The 17789-nt window shown below is 43.4% G+C and overlaps 1 protein-coding gene across 2 annotated transcripts; it reads left to right on the forward strand.

Moving 5' to 3' along the window:
• The first annotated feature begins 35 nt into the window (after positions 1 to 35).
• Positions 36 to 17581, forward strand: S100PBP (S100P binding protein). Of its 2 annotated transcripts, XM_060784110.2 has the most exons (6): positions 36 to 90; positions 4400 to 4460; positions 5136 to 5221; positions 7469 to 7569; positions 13256 to 13346; positions 17131 to 17581. In XM_060784110.2, the coding sequence occupies exons 2-6, from the start codon at positions 4458 to 4460 to the stop codon at positions 17261 to 17263; spliced, it is 414 nt and encodes a 137-aa protein (XP_060640093.2). In that variant the 5' UTR covers positions 36 to 90; positions 4400 to 4457; the 3' UTR covers positions 17264 to 17581. The 2 variants fall into 2 exon arrangements, with proteins under 2 accessions (XP_060640093.2, XP_060640092.2); XM_060784109.2 differs by having other exon boundaries at positions 4400 to 5221.
• The last annotated feature ends 208 nt before the right edge of the window (positions 17582 to 17789 follow it).

The following is a 17789-nucleotide window of genomic DNA, read 5'->3' on the forward strand; positions in this document are numbered from 1 at the left end:
ACGCACAAAAAGGGGCGCGGCCAGACCGCTGGATCCGCCACACGCCAGGGGGGCGTGGTTCTAGAGCCTCTTGGAGCAAGATGGCGGCGGGTGAGCATCATCTTTCTCTCAAAACAGGAGAAAAATGGCTGAGGAGAGCTCGGTTTAGCATTTCCTTGGAAAGAGAAGCTTCTAAAGGTTCAAAGCTCCCTTCTGTGAATGTATAAGAAGGTTTTATTTTCCCTGAAGCCTTCTAAGGGGCTGAGGAAAATGAAGTGAGGCTTGGGTTGGTGGGAAGAATTCAGGAGGCCAGAACTGCTGGGGAAAAGTTACTTATGGGGTCCTAACTGATGGTTTATGGCAGTGGTTCTCAACCTAGGGTCCCCAGATGTTTTTGGCCTACAACTCCCAGAAATCCCAGCCAGTTCACCAGCTGTTAGGATTTCTGGGAGTTGAAGGCCAAAAACATCTGGGGACCCCAGGTTGAGAACCACTGGTTTATGGGAATTGCCGTCAAATAAAGTAATTTTCCATCACTTTGGATGAGGACGAAGGCTTCCCTCATATCTCTAATTGTGGGCTGTTTTTTCATCCCTGGCCTTCCCTCATACATACATTTATTGGAAGAGCTGCAACAAATTAATTAATGCAGTTTGGCACCACTTTAATTGCCATAAGTCAATGCGATGGAATCCTGGGAGTTTGGATTTGGCCCTTTTTGGCAAATTATATTTATTATACAGGGTGAGGCAGCATAACTTCCTTTATCTTCCGAGCCCAATTTAAGGTGCAGGTGCTTACCTACAAAGCCCTAAACGGTTTGGGACCTTCCTACCTGCGTGACCGCATCTCTGTTTATGAACCCACGCGCTCACTTCATTCATCCGGAGAGGTCCTGCTCATGATCCTGCCTGCGTTGCAGGCGCGTCTGGTGGGGACGCGAGACAGGGCCTTTTCTGTGATGCCCCCCCCGACTCTGGAATACCCTCCCCAAAGAGCTTAGACAGGCCCCTACGTTGGCAGTCTTTAGAAAGAACTTGAAGACCTGGCTGTTCCGATGTGCCTTTCCAGAATAGGAAAACTCCAACAAGTCCCAGAAGCACTTTATTAGAAATTAAGATTGCTGGCACATTGCACTTGCCCTATAATCCTCATATATCACCTGTCACATCAGCACTTTTAATCTGTACCCATTACTCTGGCCCGGCCCAGTTTTATTGTGTCCTGGTGTATTGTTTTATTGCTTGTTGTTTAATATTGCTTTAACTGTTTTTAATTTTCTTTAGGTTATGTATTGTTATGTTGTGTTTTGAGGCCTTGGCCTTTGTAAGCCGCATCGAGTCCTTCGGGAGATGCTAGCGCGGTGCAAATAAAGTTAATAATAATAATAATATATTTTTTAAATGCACGCCATTCAGTCAGTTGAAGACATAGAGGAGGCCACTGAGCAAGGAGTGCTCCACCTGCTTAACCACTTCGGCTCCCGCTTTTTTGGCATCATGCTGGGTGACGATGGAGGAGAGCCAGTATACATCCAGCGTGTATTCCCTGAGTGGGATGAAAACCCAAGTTGTTATGGGGGAGATCCCACTTTCCCTATGTGGCAAAGGCCTAATGGACTGTGCAAGGTTGCGAAAGGAGAGGCTGAGGCTCTACATCTGCTCCCAAATCCACATCCCCAGCCAGCGTGGTTGCTAGCCAAGTTGGATGTGGGGATAATCTGGGGAGGTGTTGACCAAAAATGTTACTTTGCCAAGCTCTGGTTCTACTGCGTGTCACGACCAAACCAGCCTCAGATATTGGCAGGATATGCAAACAAGGTTTCTTGATTAACCATTTTCAAATGTTATTTTATACAAGTGACAAGTAGAAACACAAATTACAAGTGGCAAAAACTAGCAAGACAGATATATTACAACATCCTAACAAATCAAAGTGATTAAGTGCAACAAATGCTAATCAAGGTGATTAAGTGCAACATTCACACTTGCCTGCAACAGACAAGAGTTCTTTCTCCCACCCTGGACCTTCTACAGATACCATATACCTCCCTTGCTTAGTTTCCAATATACAGGTGAGGCAGCATAACCTCCTTTTTTTTAAATGCACGCCATTCAGTCTGTTGGAGCGCAAGTGGTCTTGTTCAAGAGGTGGGAGTATAAAGTTTTGTCCTGACACAGTTCAGTCGCCATCATGCGTTGGAACAGTGAGGAGCATGCTTTTGCCATTGAGGCCTACTTTTCGAGTGGATTTGGAGTGGCCGGCCCGCTCTCCAGATTTGGCCGCTTGTGATTTTTTTCTATGGGTTTTTTTGAAATCCCGTGTTTATGTGAACCGTCCAAGGACCCTGCAAGATTTGAAGACCAACATCCAGGAAGAAATTGCCAACATAACGCCTGCTATGCTGGCAAGAGTCATGACAAATGCCAGAAATCGGTTTACTCAGTGTATGGAGAATGGGGGACGTCATCTACCTAATTTGATCTTCAAAACCACGTAAAACAAAACTTTAGGTATGGACCTACATTATAAAAAAAATAATTCTGATTCATACAATGGGTTTTATTAAGTTTTGAAAAATGGAAGTTATGCTGCCTCACCCTGTATTTATTTATTTCCCATATTTGTGCCCCGTCTCTTCTCTACCCCTGAAGGGGGACTCAGGACGGCTTACATTTGGCAGCAATTCGATGCTGTTACATTTAAACAATTACAATAATCCCACAATAATTAAAATACACAAAACTATAATTAAACAGTAAACAAAACAATAATTAAAATAATAAACAATATTTATTATATTTATATCCCCTTTTAAAGAGACTCAAAGCATATTGCTGCACTCAAAATGTGTCATCTATAGCATATAAACATTAAAAAAGATCTTGGCATTCTTGTGGACAACAAGTTAAACATGAGCCAACAATGTCATGCGGCAGCAAAAAAGCCAATGGGATTTTGGCTTGCATCAAAAGGAATATAGTGTTAAATCCAGGGAAGTCATGCTACCCTTTTATTCTGCCTTGGTCAGACCACACCTGGAATCACGCTTTGTCCAATTCTGGGCACTGCAATTGAAGGGAGATGTTGACAAGCTGGAATGTGTCCAGAGGAGGACGACTAAAATGATCAAGGGTCTGGAGAACAAGCCCTATGAGGCTTAAAGAGCTGGGCATGTTTAGCCTGAAGAAGAGAATGCTGAGAGGAGACATGATAGCCATGTATAAATATGTGAGAGCAAGTCATGAGGAGGGAGCAAGCTTGTTTTCTGGTGGAACAATGGCTTCAAACTACAGGAAAGGAGATTTCCCTGGAACACGAGGAAGAACTTTCTAACTGAGTGCTGTTCAGCAGTGGAACTCTGCTCAGAAGCGTGATGGAGGCTCCTTTGGAAGCTTTTAAACAGAGGCTGGATGGTCATCTGCTGGGGGTGTTTTGAATGTGATTTTCCCCCTTGGCAGGAGGTTGGACTGGATGGCCCACAAGGTCTCAATGATTCTATGAAAATGGAATTAAACATATAATTGTTAAACACAAATAACTAAAATATAGAACCATTGGACTTGTTTTAAAAAATGTTAAAATGCTACACCACATGTCCAGGCTTGTGCTTGAAAACTTTCCTCTTTAAAAGCCTGTCTGAATAGAAGAGAGAGTAAATTGTAGTATACAAAATATCAATAACAACAATAAAAATAATAATAGAAATGTTTTCACCTGCTGCCAGAACAACAATAGAGTGTGCACCATTCTAGCCTCCCTAGGCAGAGAGTTCCAGAGATTAAAACTTTGTAAAACTACAGTTCCCAAGATGCTATAACACGGAGCCCTTGTAGTTCAAGTGAAGTCAAAATATATGTGTTAATAAGAATGTGCCACTGCTAAAGTCCTCCACACTCGAGAAGGCTGGCTCCTTCTTCATTTAGTGGACTGGACATTCTTCAGAATGTGAACTGGGCACTATCATTTTCCCTAGCTGGATCTATTTTGTTTTTTGTTCCCAAATAAGATTCCTAGTAATAAATCTTACAGAGATAGTTTCTACTTTGTTTCACCCACAGATACAAAGTAGGACAAACAATTCTTGTATTGTACCAGCTCTTCTTGGAACTAGCAAGCACACGAATTTGAGGTTTGCTAGTGAAGGGGCATTCTCTTTAATGAAAAAGCTTGCATGTCTTCACACTCATGCTTGTGTGAGGTTGTACTCAAAGCTGCTTCAAATCACTTGCATGTGAATACTGACACTATTCATTGGAAAAAAGGCGAGTGGTGCCTACTTCTATGTAAATGCAATTCTTGGAGGACAGAGGTCCAAATCAATGGAGTGACCGCCTTCTTCCAGTGGAGATGAAAGGTATGGGCAAGAACAGAGCTTTTTTGTCTGGCCCTTTTTATTTTACTTTTCTTTTTTTTACAGGTGAAAAGGGACTGCTTTGACTGAAGGAAAGGCTGGAGTTTAGGACCTCCCTTATGTCATGGTACAGAAAGCCTAATTTAAAGAAACAAATATCTAATGTAGCCCTGAAATTGCTATAATGGCTAGTGATATTTCCTGCCCCTATGTGCGCCAAGTCTCTCTCTTTAATGGTCTAGCTCCCAGAAATAAGAGACCTCTTGATTATACAGAAGACAGCGACCCACTGGGCAGCAAGCGGTGGCGCCCATCCTCACCTCACGATTCCTTCCCAAGCAATGGGCTGGCCCCTTCCCTGGTCCATGACTTGGATGATTCCCTTCTAGATGCTTCAGATGGAGAAAGCCTAAACTCTCCTACAGACCTCTCTCCTGAGGCTGAGGACGAGCTCCTTGCCAGTGAGGATGGAGAGATGAGTCCATACACAGAGCCTTTCCATCCAGCTTCCAAGAAAGCCTCTGTGTGTCTAGAGACTTGGAATCACCAAAGCCAGGGCTCCCAAAATCAAGCCAGACTTGATTTAGGCTCCAAGGGGCCTTTACTTCCAGAAAGCGCTTCTGTAAATTTGGAGAATGGGAATGATGTTCCCAGTGCCATAGAAAAGATATCTGCAGAGTCAAGGAGAGAGACCAGTGCAGGAGGTGAAAAGCCCTCAGTCGGACAGGCTTTCATAGATCAAAAGGAGCCACGAGGGGAGAATGCCAACAACACTGCAGTTACATTAACTGTTGGCTCACAGTTCCAGATTGCACCATCCTGTTCCAGCTCTGTCAGGGAACAAAGAGAAAATTATGGACAAGATCCTCCGACCAGAGAATCAAACAGGTCAGAATCTTTCCCCTCTGTGTCCTGTTTGCTCCTGCTGTCTGCTTGTGGCTGGTTGTTCTGCCTTGCTTGGATTCCTTTGCAGGATCTAGGGATTTGTTGTCTTGTGCGGACGTGTATCTCCTATAGTACTGGGCCTCCCCTGGTATCCCATTCCTTTCCGCTAGGTGGTAGCAGATGCCCAATTTTAAGTCTGAAAAAGTACTGTCGTAGGGTTGTGTATTTCTGTAAATGTTGTGCTCGTTGGCAAGAATGAATAATTTAAGCGTTTTAATAATTACTGCAAGAACATAATCGAAAATGCATAGTTCATAAAGACTATATGTCGCTTGGGAAATATCCCATGCAAAAAAGACACGTTGTAGCTCCCAGCAGAAAACAACTCATTTCCTGGTCAGGGAACACTGTTTTCTGTGCACCCTCCCCATGCACAGCATTTGTACAGAATGGGTTCCAGCATAGGATTTAGGATTCTTTTCCCCAAATCATTCAGGAAGTCCATTTGGCAACCCTAATTTTGAATACTCTGTCCATCTCCCATAGCCAAGTTGTCATGAATCACATTTGTCTTCTGTGTGGTTTAGAAACAACAATCTTATTGACTGTTTATATATTTTTAATGCAGCTTTCTCTTTTTGCTTCTTTGCGTATTTTCTTCTGAGAACTTCAGTTCCCATTTTTTCTCTTAAAGGCCCACAAAAATCTCACTGAAGGAAAATGTGCACGATTCCTTGGCATTTTTTGCTGAATCTTCCCCTTGCAGTCACAATAGCCAGAAATTTGCCTTTCCTCAATACTGCAGATCTGAAATTCTGAAAAACTCATTATACGGATTACTTACATCAAATGTCTGGTGGAGCTTCAGGCCTCGCTGAAACCTTTTGCAAATTGAGGGAGCTGTGGACGTGTGTGTCTTCTTTGGATGACACCAGGCATCGGCTCTCCCATGCATATCAATCACTTTGGCTTAGTTACGGTGGCAGTGCTGAAATTGCAGGTGTCTTCCATGCGTATAAAGAAGGCAACACTTGTCACGTCTGCAGTTTGTCTCCAGGTTATTGTTGAATCTGGGAACCAAGAATTATTTTTAATTCTTGAAAGTGGGATAAACATTCCTTTCCTTGCCAGGATTTCAGAGAGCTGCTGCATGACAGATTTATTGGTGCATTACTTATGTTTCTACCTTGCTTTTCCTTTAATGAGCTCGGCACGTGTGACTCCTGTCCCCCTCATTTTATTTTCACATCAGTTTTGTGAGATAGGTCAGACTGAGTAGATGACCATTGAGTTTCATGCCTCAGTGGAGGCTTAACTTTGTCCCGGTTCAATTACATAATCACTCTTTTAAATGTATAAGAATTTCTTGTTGGGTGTGTGATTTTTTTAAGCCCTCTAGATGTAAGTACAGGTTTTATTCCATTCTAAAATGTACTTTTCCCCCCATACAAACATTTCTAAAAATGAGGTGGGTCTCATAATTGCAGGTGTATCTTATGTATTTTTGGTGATTATTGTTCTGAAATTAGGGTGTGTCTTACAATCAATGGCATCTTACAATTGAAGAAATGTGGTTATTGCTGCAAACCATTAGGAAACCACTCCACCTAAGACAATGCTCTCTTGACTTTAACCCCTTCACCATTTCCATTCTCTTAGTACTCCCCTTTGCCCCACATTTCCATGATGTTGGCCTCCATTGAGCATTGCTAATGGTAGTGTCTCCCAACTCATGGGATTTTGCTGAGGAGCCAGACATAATGTGTCAAACAGTGACTGGATGTCAAAATATTCAATGTGAAGGGTCTCCAGAGGTAGGAATTACTGTTGCAAACCATTCCTGAATGGCTTTTATTTTGAAAATCCTGTGATGAGGCAGTCCAGAATGAATTGAAAAATTAGTAGGTCCAAGAGCAAATCAGACCTAAATTCTCAACTCAATCTAGACTGCCATACTTTGGTCATATCATGAGACAACGTGACTTCTTAGAAAAGGCAATAATGCTTGTTAAGTGGAAGACAAGGGAAGAAAGGAAAGCTATATTACAGGCAGGCGCCTGAGTTTGCAAGTCCTGAACAGGAAGGATGATGCATGTGGCTCCTTGAGGTCTCTCATTCATAAGGTTGCCATAAATCAGAATCAACATGACAGCAGATAGAAAGAGGCGTGTTCTCATTAACATGTCACCCTTGTCCAGGGTTGCTTTGTATGGCGTTTTGTCATGTGTTTTTCCTCCTTCATCCCTTTAGGCCTAGACGCATCTGCATCCAGGAGACGGACCTCGAATCCAGCAAGGAGAAATACATCAACGCTGTGCTCAACCACGCTTGTCGCGGAGAACCCATCATAGGTGAGCCTGGCAGGGACAGTGGGGCATGAAAGCCTTGCTCACAGAATTTTAAACAGGCAGGGGTAAACTCCAGTGTTCTGCTTGAATGGAAAGGGTTTGCAGCCAGAGAAAGATTGCTTCCTCCTTTCTCTGTGTTAGAGATTTAAATGTGTGTTGGTGGTGGTGCTTTCTCAAACTTCGTTTTCTTTTATGTTTTTTTCTGTTTTCTTTTGTGGAGTTTTTTTTTTTTTGCTTTCTTTTGTGAAGTTTTTTATGTTCCTCAGCATAATGGGATAAGGAATAATTGTTTTTTTTTATCATCTGACAGAATAAGACCTTTCCTTCATCTGTCTTTGCTGCGTGAAATATGGTGATAGCCATGGCTGCCATCCCATTTGCAGTATTTGCCTTGAGGATCATTAATGTGGGCAGAAGGGAAGATCTAATGAGGGCCCTTCTTTCCTTTCCCCTTTGTGTTTTCTCCATTAATATGCGAGGTGTACCTTTGGAGGCCTGGCATTTCACGCCGGGAGTCGCTCGCGAGTGCTTCCTATAATGAATCCAAGCTGTTTGCTTATTAGCACTAACAGACTTTTATCTCAGATGGCTGTAGGCATCGAGATAGTAGTTGAGAGCAAAGGGAGGGTACTTTCTGGCTATGGCAGCCCACCCAAGCATGCACCCCCTTTAAATACAGGGGAGGTTTTGAAACTGTGTTCTGGGGGCTCCTTGTCAGAAGCCTTTATCTTTGCAACTTATTTTTTACCTTGATCACTCCCAGAACATCCTCTGAGCTGAAAGACTGCAGGCTTGTTTGCATTTTTTATAAATGTGGGGCTTGTTCAGAATCGGGCGCCGAGAATGGAGAAGGCATTGGGCCTGAAATGGCTTTCAGAGGCTGATTGGATGGCTTCTTGGTTGGGCGGCTCAGGGAGGACGTGTGGCAGGGAGTGCCTGCTGAGTGTGGGCACAACACGTCCTCGCTTCAGGTAAAAGCCTCCAAAGCAAAGGGAGCACAGAAAGAAGGAAAGCTTTGGCCTGAGACCATGAGCGATGCTTCCCAAAGGTCTGACCATGCTCAGGGTGCTTGCAGAGCTTAGTGCATTTCAGAGGATTTTGTGCCTTAACCCTGCCCTTGCTGAGAACCCATTTATACTACACAGTTATATTGCTATAATTCTACCTTAACAGCCATGGGGTTTGTAGTTTGAGGAGGCACTGGAGTCCTCTCACTCAGGATTCCCAGTAACCTATTTTAAATACAAATATCAGGATTCAATAACAATTAAAGTGGAACCATACAGGAGTAATTGCATAATAATAACACAATTATTGTTCCTGATTTATAAATGTTATTTCCTAATTGGTTCTGTCATAAAAACATGGAAAAGCTGTATTGAACTGCAACAACTTTGTTTTTGCAGGACATACTGCAGCACATTTTGCTATAGTTTTTCAGTGAATATCTCATAGATTCTCAATCATAGGCTCATTGAGTTGGAAGAAACCTCGTGGGCCATCCAGTCTAACCCCCTGCCAAGAAGCAGGAAAATCACATTCAAAACACCCCCAACAGATGACCACCCAGTCTCTGTTTAAAAGCCTCCAAAGAAGGAGCCTCTACCATACTCCGGGGCAGAGAGTTCCACTGCTAAACAGCTCCCACAGTCAGGAAGTTCTTCCTCATGTCCAGGTGAAATCTCCTTTCCTGTAGTTTAAAGCCATTGTGCCATTGCATCCTAGTCTCCAGGGCAGCAGAAAATAAACTTGCTCCCTCCTCCCTATGACTTTCCCTCACATCTTTATACATGGCCATCATGTCTCCTCTCATCCTTTTCTTCTGCAGGCTAAACATGCCCAGCTCTTTAAGATGCTCCTCATAGGACTTGTTCTCCAGATCCTTGATCATTTTAGTCGCCCTCCTCTGGACACATTCCAGCTTGTCAACATCTCCCTGCTTGTCAACATATTCCTGTCAACATCTCCAATTCAACATTTTTGTGGCAGCCACAAAAACAAAGATTCTGGAGTATAGCGACTATTTTCAAAGTAAATACCGCACAATTAAACAGGAAATAACACTTTCAAACCAGGAACTTTCTTTTTAAAAAGAAAATTCTTACATAGTGTAATTTTATTTCTTACCTGCCTCTCATTGTGGCTCAAGGCAGGCCACAGCATAGTTAAAAACACATCGTCATGAAACATTATGTGAAATATATACATTAACACACATTTCTATGAAGTACATATATTAAAATGCACAGAACAAAATTGACTTGGCGAAAGGACCCATGAAAATGTACCCCACTCAACCTAAAATGGCTTAGGTAAACTTCAGATGTCTTTATGGTGGAAAATAGCTGATCAGAAGGAAGCGTTATGAGCAGAGGAGGCCATAATACCATTGCTGACCTACACATGAATATACGTCCGTGTACAAGCTGTATAAATATCTGAAATGAATACTGAATGCTCTCCTGCTTGACACCTTGCAGCTGTGGGCGGAATGAAAATTTCACTGATCTCTCCAGAGGAAACCCCATCCGTCTGTGCCAGACCTGACATTTCCTGTGAGGTTTTAACGCAGGAGGGTGATTAATACGAATTCCGGCTGTCTGGGAATGGCATGCAGCAGATTGGCTCAAAAGAAAGGCATCTGCTGAAGCCATTTCCTTCTGGTTGTCGGGAACTTAGAGAGATCTTTGGTTCCAGCAAAAGCACTACTTCAGATCATAGCAGGAGCCTGTGTGATCCTGAAACTTTTGTGCAGGCTTCAGTAGCTGCCAATTGAAGGGACCTTACATCATTTCTGCTTTCCAGATTTTAATACCAAAACTGTTGTGGTTTTCAAGCCTAGGTACATCTGGGTTTGAACAATGACTGCTTGCGGACTTGAGGCAATATTTAGGTATGCAATACATCTCAGGAATTTTTGACCCAAGGATTTGAAGATGTTCGCATATTGTTTATTTAGTCCAAACTAGAGCAAGCCCAGTCAATCATAAAATCATAGAGTTTGAAGAGACCTCATGGGTCATCTAGTCCAACCCCAATCAATTGATGAATTCTTAGTGAACATGTAGATTAATGGATGCCATGGTCTTCTGTAGTCAGAAATAATTGGACTATGGTTTCCCTGCAATTAAGACTGAAACAAATGAGACCCATTATATCACTCTCTAGCCCGTATGTTTGTTGTAACTGGTGATGGTTCAGCATTTTAGGTTAATAATTCATGCATGGTTGGGAATCATGCAGTCCTCCCAAGTGTTGAAGTACAATTTCCAATATTTCTTACAATTGACTTTGCTGGCCCAGGGGCTGCTGGGAGTTGAAGTCCGGCATTTTGAGGATTTGCTTCCTGGAGCATAAACAAAGGTCAGGTGTGGCCTTGTTTTAATTCTGCTTGGTTTACAACAACACTCTGGGTCCTGAGGCATCTTTCCCAGGCCCTGGACATATTTGGGCAGTGGGGTGCATACACAATAGGGATCCATTCATTTCCTGCACTAAATGTGTTATAGGGCTCTTTAGACATTGCCGAATTTACATTGTGATGCTCCCTTTGAACATTGCTCTGTGAAATCCTGCTCATCTGCCTTGTCTTTGTGGCTTCCTATTTGCAGAAGGCTTTCTTGCTTTCTGCTTCCCCCTCCCAAGCCCCACTGTTCAGGAAATAAGCTTTCAAGGGCCATTAACGGCATAATTAGGCATTTCCAATAGCGACTCTGCAGCCGGCTGCCCAGGTAACTTCTACAGCAATATTTGCATTGGAGATAGCCTACTTGAGTCAAGTACCGTAATGGGAGAGGAGATGGAATTGCCGCTCCTAAATTGCCTGCATTGTCTGAACTCTCATTGCATTAAGGTAGCAATACAAATTACACAGGTAGTACCAAATGCCATATCTGCCTGTATGTGAGTGTGTGTGTATGTAGACAGTCCCCAAGTTACTAGCAAGATAGGTTCTCCAGGTTTGTTCTGAAGTTGTATTTGTATCTAAATCACAATAGGTACATTTCAAAATGTAACTCCAGAGAGAGAGAGAGAGAGATGCATTTATGCAACATGCATGCTTTGGCTACCATAGGGGAGGACTATTTATTTATTTATTTATTTATTTATTTATTTATTTACAGCTTTTATATTCTGCCCTTCTCACCCCGCAGGGGACTCAGGGCGGATTACAGTGTACACATATATGGCAAACATTCAATGCCAATTTTTGACATACAAACATATACAGACATAGACAGAAGCTATTTAACTTTTTTCTGGCCACCAGGGGAGCTGTCGCTTTCATCGTCCATCTGCAACGCTAATGAAGCACTTCCGCATTCTTCCCCGCTGGAATGCTTTGCTGGAGTCTTCTTTATGGCCTCATAAATCAGTTAATTTTGCCTCCCCACACTTTAAGGTGGTACCTTATTTTCCTACTTGACAGATGCAACTATCTTTCTGGTTGCAAAGGTCGACAACAGGCTACACACAGTTGGTTGGAAACCCACTCCAACCCGGACTGGCTTCGAACTCATGACCTTTTTGGTCAGAATGATCTTAATGCAGCTGACACTCAGCCAGCTGCGCCACAATCCCGGTGCTAACATCCCTATGGCGTTTCCTTTGTTGTCTGTGCCCCTGTTCAGAAGATTTCACTCCAGTTTCTGTCCCTGTGAGAATTGGATTTTGAAAAATGTGCCTTTCTGTGGAAACAGTGGTTGGCTTTAGTGGAAACACCTTTTTCCCACGATAATAACTCTTCCTGGAGTTAATTTCCCTTCTGAGGGGTAGATTTCTCTCATTTCCTGTTATCTCACACCCATTTGTAACTCTGAGTTGTTTATAAGTCAGATGTTTATAACTTGGGGACTGTGTGTGTGTATTTAATGTTAACAGTGCTGAAAGATTCAAACACATATTGGGCTAGAATTAGCTTGTTGTTCCAGGGGAGGGCAATTCAAGCTCAGTTGGCTATAGGAAGAAACAGATTTATAATTATTTCTCAAGACCAGACAACCCCAGTCCATACATGGCAGCATTGACCTGGTCCTTCTCTATCATACATCTCAGGAGACATCCAGTTGGTTGTTCTTCATGCCGTTTCTTTAAGGGTGCAAAATGTCCATCATTCTTTCCCGTTGTCTATGCTGCCCAAGGCTGCTGAACCTTTCAGTCCAAGTGCCACCACTGCTTTTTGTGCTCCCTCTGCTGGGTTCTTGGGTGCCTTTGCTAAGTATTCTCCCCCCGGACCTGTCATCTCTATGTCCCAATTTTTCTGCATTTATGTCTATACCCAGATAATCCTTCTCTCTGTCCCTCTTTTATCTCCTGTCATTGGAGTTCACACACATTTAAATGATAGCCCTTACTGAAGCTCCCTTTTTATTTTATTTTTTTCGGTCTCTGTGTTAAGATGACTCATCCCTGGCTGGAAATTCCATTCTAAGAAAGGATGCTTCAGCCTTTCAGAGGAAATTGCATTTGGACTTCCCCGGTGTCCTTGTCAGTTGCATTCAGGCTGGATGAAATTAGGACCTGCTGGCTCTGGCTGGCACCAAAACTGGCTCACAAATACACTGCATCGTGTACGACGGATGCCAAGAGAAGTAGTTGGACTTGCAGATGGGGCCTTTAGATGGGACAAGTTGTCTCTGCTGTTATCTTTCCTGATGCGAACATACTTGGTTTTCTTGATTAATTCCAGGTGCAGTCAATGAGATGCTTGCGTTGATGCAGAAGGTCGCTTCCGAATACAAGGGGTACAGCTCTCAGCACACAACTGACCTGACTGTGAGGTACTGGGTCCCCATTCGTTTCTGTCTGGGCCAAACCCTATTGGCAAGCTTTCCTTTCTTTAAAAATAGATGTTTTTGAAATGGTTCAAGAGCCTTTTAAAACAATTTGAGAATAACAGAATAATCCACATTTTGAAGCTCATACTTATTTTGGCATGACCAACATTTTAAATGCTGGAGTTAAGTTGGCATGGTGCAACTTTGTCTTCCTAGTTTCTAGTCAGCTGGGCATTTCGGCTCCAAATTGTGCCTTATGTTATCTGGGGCCCAAAAACTGAGAGCCAGAAGAATAGAACCAACTAATTTCAACAGGTGAAATCCCATTTTGTTTTGTGCCAAATGCACTAAGCATATCTGACCCCAGAGAGTGAGCCTGCGTGGTTCACAACAGAACATTTGGTGCATGACAAAATTGACTCAGATAAGGGTCCATCTGTTGTGAAGGCACCTCACGCCCACTCTTCCTATTCTTGGTTTTATTGGAAATTAAAAGAGTTACATGAGAGGTAAGAGCTGTGTAAGGCCCACCTCAGGACACATGAGTGGCCCTAACTTCCAGGAGAGCTCTTGATCCCTGAAACTCCTACCAGATGCCCTCCTTGGAGTGTGAATATAAATCAGTGGTTCCCAACCTTTCCTTGACCAGGGATCACTCTCCAACATTAGTACCAAAAGGGTTACGAATCTGTTTTTGGTCAACTTTAGATTTGGTTTGGTTATTTGGGGTGCTGATTCAGAAAATTGCATTGGATAGACCACATCAGCTCTAGTGTCTTATGCAGAACATATGCCATCTGCTTGTCCACAGAAAACCATACTTAATAAACCTTGGCACTATAAGAGGGTTTCACGAGACCAGTCGCTTTTGTTGCAACGGTGTAGTAACAGTAAGGCCGCGGACCATATTTTAGTTCTTGCGGACCACTGGTGGTCCACAGACCATAAGTTGGGAACCACTGATTTAGATAGACCAGCCTTATGTTTACACCAGTCCAGAGCTGGCCTGGTAAGAGAGTAGGCTGCCATAGTGCCTGAAAAACCAAGCAAACCTTACTGAGATGCCTTCAAGGATAACGTTTAGTTGTACATACAAATGTAATAGCAGAGCACAGGTGGGTGGCTGTGATATTATTGGATTGCTGAATCCACCTTGAGTTTGAGTCTGAACTTTAATGGAGAAGTCCAAGCTACTGATCCTATTCTGATGATAGTATTGTTGAAGGCTTTCATGGCCGGAATCACTAGGTTGTAGGTTTTTTCGGGCTGTATGGCCGTGTTCTAGAAGCATTCTCTCCTGACATTTTGTCTGCATCTATGGTAGGCATCCTCAAAGGTTGCGACCTTTAATGTGTGTAGGATCCTTGGCATTGAATCCGCCCGTCTCCAATGGGCAGCAGAGTATAAACCCTAGGATCAAATGGTAGTGAAGTGCATAATTCACAGCAGCAGGAATCCGCCGTGGCATGAATGCTCCAAGATTTCCATTAATACACTTCCCTGTTCATGAAGCTTTTGCTTTCTGAAGCACTCCTTTAAGGCAGGAAAATAAAGGTTGTCTAATAGCAGTCTGCCTTGGGGAGGGGAAGAACCCAACCTTCGAATGCTCCAACTGAATGGAAAGAATGCCTTTCATCTCCTGAAAGCTGTACGTTTCTTGTCGATTTCCAGTAACCCTTTGAAGAATGTCTTCCTGCGCCCTCCGCTTGGCACCCTAAAGCTAGTCTTTTAATCTGCAGTGATGCAGCTGAGAGAATGAGCAAAGGAAGGCATGTATGATATGTAAGGCATGGCGTTTCCCCCAGGGGTCAACACGGAGCTTGCAGCTGCCTCCCGTGACACACAAAGGAGATCTAGATGTCCAGGGAGGGGGCAGTGGGGTAGCCCTTGTGTGTTTCCTCAAAGCACTTCATGAAACCAGGAATCTTCCCTTGAAAGTGGTGTCCAAACCATCGTGGGGGAAGCTTCCTTCTTGCCAAGAGCCAAACACGCTCAGATGCACAGACACAGCCCTGGTTTCCTGACACTCTCCGGGAGTCTAGTCGAGAGAGATTTTGTCACTAATTGGCCTGACTCATCCCTTGCTTCCAGCAGCAACAAACAGTTGGTGGAATTGACTTCCCTAAGATGTAATGATGGCAGCTAGCGCTTGGCTGGCTTTTGGATTAGATAAGCTGAACAGAGTATGGGAAGAAGCACTGTACTGGAATGGACTCATCCTGGGGACCCTCAGTGTGGGAGGAGTAGGGTAAAGCCAGTTTGTGGGTGTCTCCAAAGTGCTTGCTTGGTTCGTGTTTAACACAGAATGTTGGCCTATGCAGTGGCTGAGATCTTGTGTCTGGGCATAGGGAGTATCAGGCTCCATTCATTCTCACCAGCTACTGCCATGCACTTTGTGGTACTGCTATGGTTGCCAAATGGCTTTGTGGACAGAGATGACGATTCAGTTGGAACTGGCCTCTTTTCTGTGGTTTGGAAGAAATCCCCCCCGCCCTTCTGCCCTTGGATATCAACAGTTATGACTGAACGGGCTGCCATACAGCTTCCTTGCTTACTTTTGGTTGTCGTGTGAATTCAAGTTGGTTCTGATGTATAGCGATACTGTTGCATGTTTCTCTGGTGAGATTTGTTCAGAGAGGGCTTTCCCTGACCCTCCTCTGAGGCTGTGTGACTGGCCCAAGGTCACCCATTGCATTTCCATGGCACAGCATGGATTTGAACCCACGGTTCAGTGCTCAAATGTTTACACCATTTTGTCTACTTTGCACAGCCATTAAACAACCTTAGCGGCCATATTTTGTGGGAGTGTTCCTGACAGAGGTTTGGAATGGGTCTCAAGGGAATACGAGCTGCTTCTTCTACTTGATATAACCCTGAGTGTTGACGTTTGAGTGTTGGATTAGGAATCTGTCAGACAAGGATTCAAATCCCTGCTCATCCCTGGAAACAGGAGCATTGGGCAAGTCTCAGGGGAAAGCTATGGCAAACCCTTTGAATAAATCTTGCCAGGAAAACTGCTAGGATCAGGGTCATCATAAGCCTGTGTCACCTCGAAGGCACATAACACCACATTCAAATACTTGCATATATCTTGCTGATGAAACTTTGGGTCTGATTCAAAACCCAGCGTGGAGAAAACAGTCAGAAATATTAAAAAAATTAACTGGGTATTTTGAATACAAAAGTGTGAGTCAAGCATTGAAAGAGTTAGTAGACCGAAGCCTATTAGAGTCAGTGAGCCAAAGCTAGTGTCATCCTGAGGAGAGTGAGTACAATACAATACAAAACTTTATTACGGACACTGACCAGCACAGGAGAGTGAGTAGGCCGAAGCCTATTAGAGTTAGCGGGCCAAAGCTAGTGTTGCCCTAAGGAGTGTGAGGTAAACCTCTGTGTGAGAGAAGCCTCATGTTTAAAGCTCCAAAGTGTGAAGGCTGCTGCGTGTAAAGCTACTATGTATTTGTTTATTTGTGTTATAGAAACCTTGTTATTGTAAATAGTGCAGCTGTATTATTTTACTACAAAGAAAAGCCTCCTATGGAAGAGATAACATTGGTCTGTGTGTTTTTGTTCTTTTTATCACTTTGGGCTACTGGTACTGGGTCACACTGCTGCTCCTAAGTTACTCTGCTGTACATTTATGAGAAGGGTCTTTTGCTATTAAACTTGCTCATCCAACAAAAACTTCATGACGTTGCCTGTGATTTTGCTTCTCTCTTGTACCATCGGCTCTTTCGTTCTCATTCTGTTGCCTTGCACCTCATCTTCTGCTCCTTTCTTTGTGTAGGAACTATGCGCAGCGCAGTAAAGACCCATCCCAGACCTTCAGCCTTTCCCAGTGGGTCGAACGGAACGGCCGCAACATTCCTCGGTTCGCATCTCTCCCAGAAGACTTCCAGCGCAGCCCAATCCCAAGCTAGACGACACCTCAGAGAAGAAGGTGTATTTTTTTTATCCTCCACTTTACCTTATTTTATTTTTTTAACATGAAAGCCAATTCAGGCCTAAATCCAGTGTCTCGTCCTATCAGAATAAACCCATTGACTGACTCAGTGTAATTTATGTAAGTCTTAGTTTACCACTTAATGGTGGATTCAGTGGATCTTCAAGTTCAGTGTTTATGTTTTTGTTAGAAAGAGATGCCTTGCCCTTGGTTTGTCTTGGGAGGTGTTTGAGCTTTGACTATTCTAAAATACGTTTCACTGTGATAAACTTTATAAACGTTTTTGTCTTTTCGATATCCTGCGTTGCACTTACCCTTCTTCCTCACTGTGGATTGTGGTTGACTGCTTTGCATGTCAATCTCATTGACATTCCCTTCCCATTTTTAGAAATCTTGAGAAGCCTTCAAACACATTTGTTAATAGCCAAAGCCACTAAGGGATGACTGAATGGGAGGAACAGCTGCCCGGGTTCAAATAACCGTAAGCAAATATTTCGTATCAC

The sequence above is a fragment of the Anolis sagrei genome, chromosome X, assembly GCF_037176765.1.
Source record: "Anolis sagrei isolate rAnoSag1 chromosome X, rAnoSag1.mat, whole genome shotgun sequence".
NCBI lineage: Eukaryota > Metazoa > Chordata > Lepidosauria > Squamata > Dactyloidae > Anolis > Anolis sagrei.